Here is a 3,094-nt window from a genome sequence, read left to right on the forward strand (position 1 = left end):
TAAATAATATACAAAAATTAGAATAATTGTTTTAATATTCTAAGTATTTATTTAGAAAAAATTATGGAAAAATCAATAATAACTAGCAACAACCTAAACGTGTGTTCAGTAAACGCAAAAGCTGCGCTATAATTTCTTGCTTACTTTTGGGATACAAAATCATGTTGGCGTTCACAGAATAAAAGTTACCAAATATCAAAGAACAGCATTCCAAAATAAACACACCCCATATCTTTAAAAACTGGGTTTGATTTCTATTTATCGTAAATGTAAAAATCTGTTATCCACGTCCCTAATTAAATTTTTTTTTTACCAAAAATAAGAGACTCGAATTCGCGATTTCTTAATTGAGTACGAGGAGATTATGCCATTTAAATGAGATATATCAAATGTGATTAATATTTTTCACCTATATTTGTTTTTACTGGAACCATTATGTACACCAAAATCAGTTATCAAAATTAGTTATTAGTATAAAATATATGTTAGAATAAAAATATATATTAAAAATAATCAATTATCAAAATTAGTTATTAGTATAAAATACATGTTGAAATAAAAATATACATCAAAAATAAATTAAACTACACATATTTATACGTAAATATATTAATGGCTGATTTTGGTGTATAAATAATATTTTTGTAATTTTTTTACTTAAAGTATTAAGCTTTTAGCATCATCATCTCCCGTTAAATATTATGAGATCAATAAATATATTTATTTGTAACACCTGTATAAAAATTAGGACTGTTGTGACTGAAAATTCATGGATGAAGTGACTAATCAGTTTTTTATTTGTTGGTATGATTGGGGACCCTATGTTGGTTAAATATGTTTGTATTGTAGGAAAGGAGAATAGTTGTAGGTGATATTGTGAGGTGGTGGTTGTATATTGTGATCAAACTTCTTCTCCTCTTATGAGTAAAAAAGTCTTTTAAAACAATTAGCAAAATGAAAGACGCAAGAAGTAAAAGGACACTTGGTGCGTATGGGTCTCACTAAACGGATTGTATCAAAAGCATACACGCTCTCAAGTGGGACGTGCAAATGAAAAGGGACTCAAAGTGGAATAATTGAATACAGGTGGAACTGAAAGAGGAGTAGTTATGATGTTATATATAGTTGTATGAGGGTAGTGGGTGGTATTATTGCAGGTGCAATAGGTGTGGGGAATGAATTTTATTTGGCATCATTGGGAGATTAATTAATTTTGATGGCTATTTTAAAATTAAAGAAATTAATTAACTAAACTGATTATCATAAACCATCTTACGAACTCTTCTCCTTGATTGGATCAAGTTTGTACTAAAAATATATATAAAAATAAAAATAATAAAAACTCTTACATAGTAGTCAATAAACAAAAGATGAACTCTTTCAAAGAGATGACACAATTTCAATAATCAGTTTCGATCCGATAACCAATTGAAGTTTATATTGGTGAATCGAATTAATTCTTGTATCACCAGTTCAGTTAATAAAAAATGTTTAAACTCGATGTAATCTGTTAAAAACTTTTTTTGGCTTAATTTTATAGATCTAAATGATTTAATTTAGTCTATTAATCTAAAGAACTAAAGTGAATTTCATATTTTTAAGAATAAGCATCTGGGCGGACGGTTAACAGCTATAAAAATTGGTAAGATAGTTATTGATGACTATGTGAGAGATGATTAAGGGACTTAGCCGTAACTACACAAAAACATATAGAAATTGTTTGATATTTCAGTATTCTTTATAAGTACTCTCAATAATCTTATTTTGTTTACGGTTTTGAGTTCTAATTTTTTACTAATTATGTTTTTATTATTATTTATAGTTAATTTTTTATTTAATTTATTATTTTCAATAGGAACAATAATACATATTATAACAAATAAAATAATAAACAATGAACAAGAATTATAATAATAAATTTCACAATGTCAAACAAAAAAAATATTCTATAATTTTATTAGTACTCTCAGTATTTTTTTATTTAGTATTATTTTGGACTGTAAAATTTTATTATTTATGATTCCATTGTTATGTATGATTAGTTTTTTATTTACTTTATCATTTTTAATAAGATTAATAATTCATATTATAATAGAATTAAAATAACAAATTTAATAAAATAACCAAAATATAAAAAAATACTAAAAATTCAAAAAAAAATTAAAATATTTGAAATGACTTGAAACAAATATGAAAATTCTTTTGAAAAAAACCAATAATGATCATCAAATAATGATCATCAAATGTGAACTCACGTTGAAGTGAAAGCAGAAGCAACAATTTTTTGCTTCCAGTAAAAAAAGCAGCGTTCAAGAAACTTCAACGCACTTTTATCCTCTGAAATGGGTTTGCCAAACACACCCATAATTGAAAACGAGAAAAGAAGCAAAAACTTAAAGAAATTTTTTATTTTCCGAAATCGTTATTTGAAAAAGTGCAGGGTCTAACAACTTTTGTATTTTATAACAGACACTTAATCATAAAAAAATCATAAAAAAAATAAATGATCTTTTATCATTAGATAAAATTTTACATTATTAAAAATATTATTGATAACCAATTGATGATTACAAAATACAAAAATTACTATCCCTAACATTTCTCTTGTTATTTTACAAAAGCTCATACAGAGATGCGACACGACACGTGTAAAGAGATAACATTTAAGCCAATTATTTATATTTCTCATCAATAAGAGAGACAAAAAAAAAGGGGGGTGCATGCATCTCCTGTGTTTCAAACTTTCAATGTCATTCTCCCCATTCTGTGTATCTCAAGATATATAAACCAAATTAATTAACTCTTTGACTCTAATGATAATAATTTGGTATAGTAATTAATGCATTACCTGGTTGTTATCATCGTCGTCGGTGACATAGTGCTGCAACTCCAATTGTGCCGCCTCAGCTTTTGTAAACTCAAACCGCCGCAAGAATCGGAAATGGTTGTTGATATAAGGCGCTGATGCTGCACATGGCCTTTTCATAAATGGTGATGAGGAAGATGAAGAAAAGGTAGGTGCTGATCCTATTCCTAAAAAGGCCAATTTTTTTTTGTGATGAATTAAGGTCCTGGACCTTTTGATCAATGACCA

At 26.9% G+C, this 3,094-nt stretch overlaps 1 protein-coding gene across 1 annotated transcript in view; it reads right to left on the bottom strand.

Annotated features, from left to right (window-relative positions):
- Nucleotides 1-3,094, bottom strand: part of LOC107458860 (2-oxoisovalerate dehydrogenase subunit alpha 2, mitochondrial) — a gene marked incomplete in the record, with an annotated part of 9,249 nt that overhangs the window by 5,816 nt on the left and 339 nt on the right. The window contains 1 exon segment of the mRNA XM_016077069.3: nt 2,849-3,094. Coding sequence (XP_015932555.1) covers nt 2,849-3,094 — 246 coding nt within the window.

Source organism: Arachis duranensis, chromosome 7, assembly GCF_000817695.3.
Source record: "Arachis duranensis cultivar V14167 chromosome 7, aradu.V14167.gnm2.J7QH, whole genome shotgun sequence".
In the NCBI taxonomy this organism is placed as follows: domain Eukaryota; kingdom Viridiplantae; phylum Streptophyta; class Magnoliopsida; order Fabales; family Fabaceae; genus Arachis; species Arachis duranensis.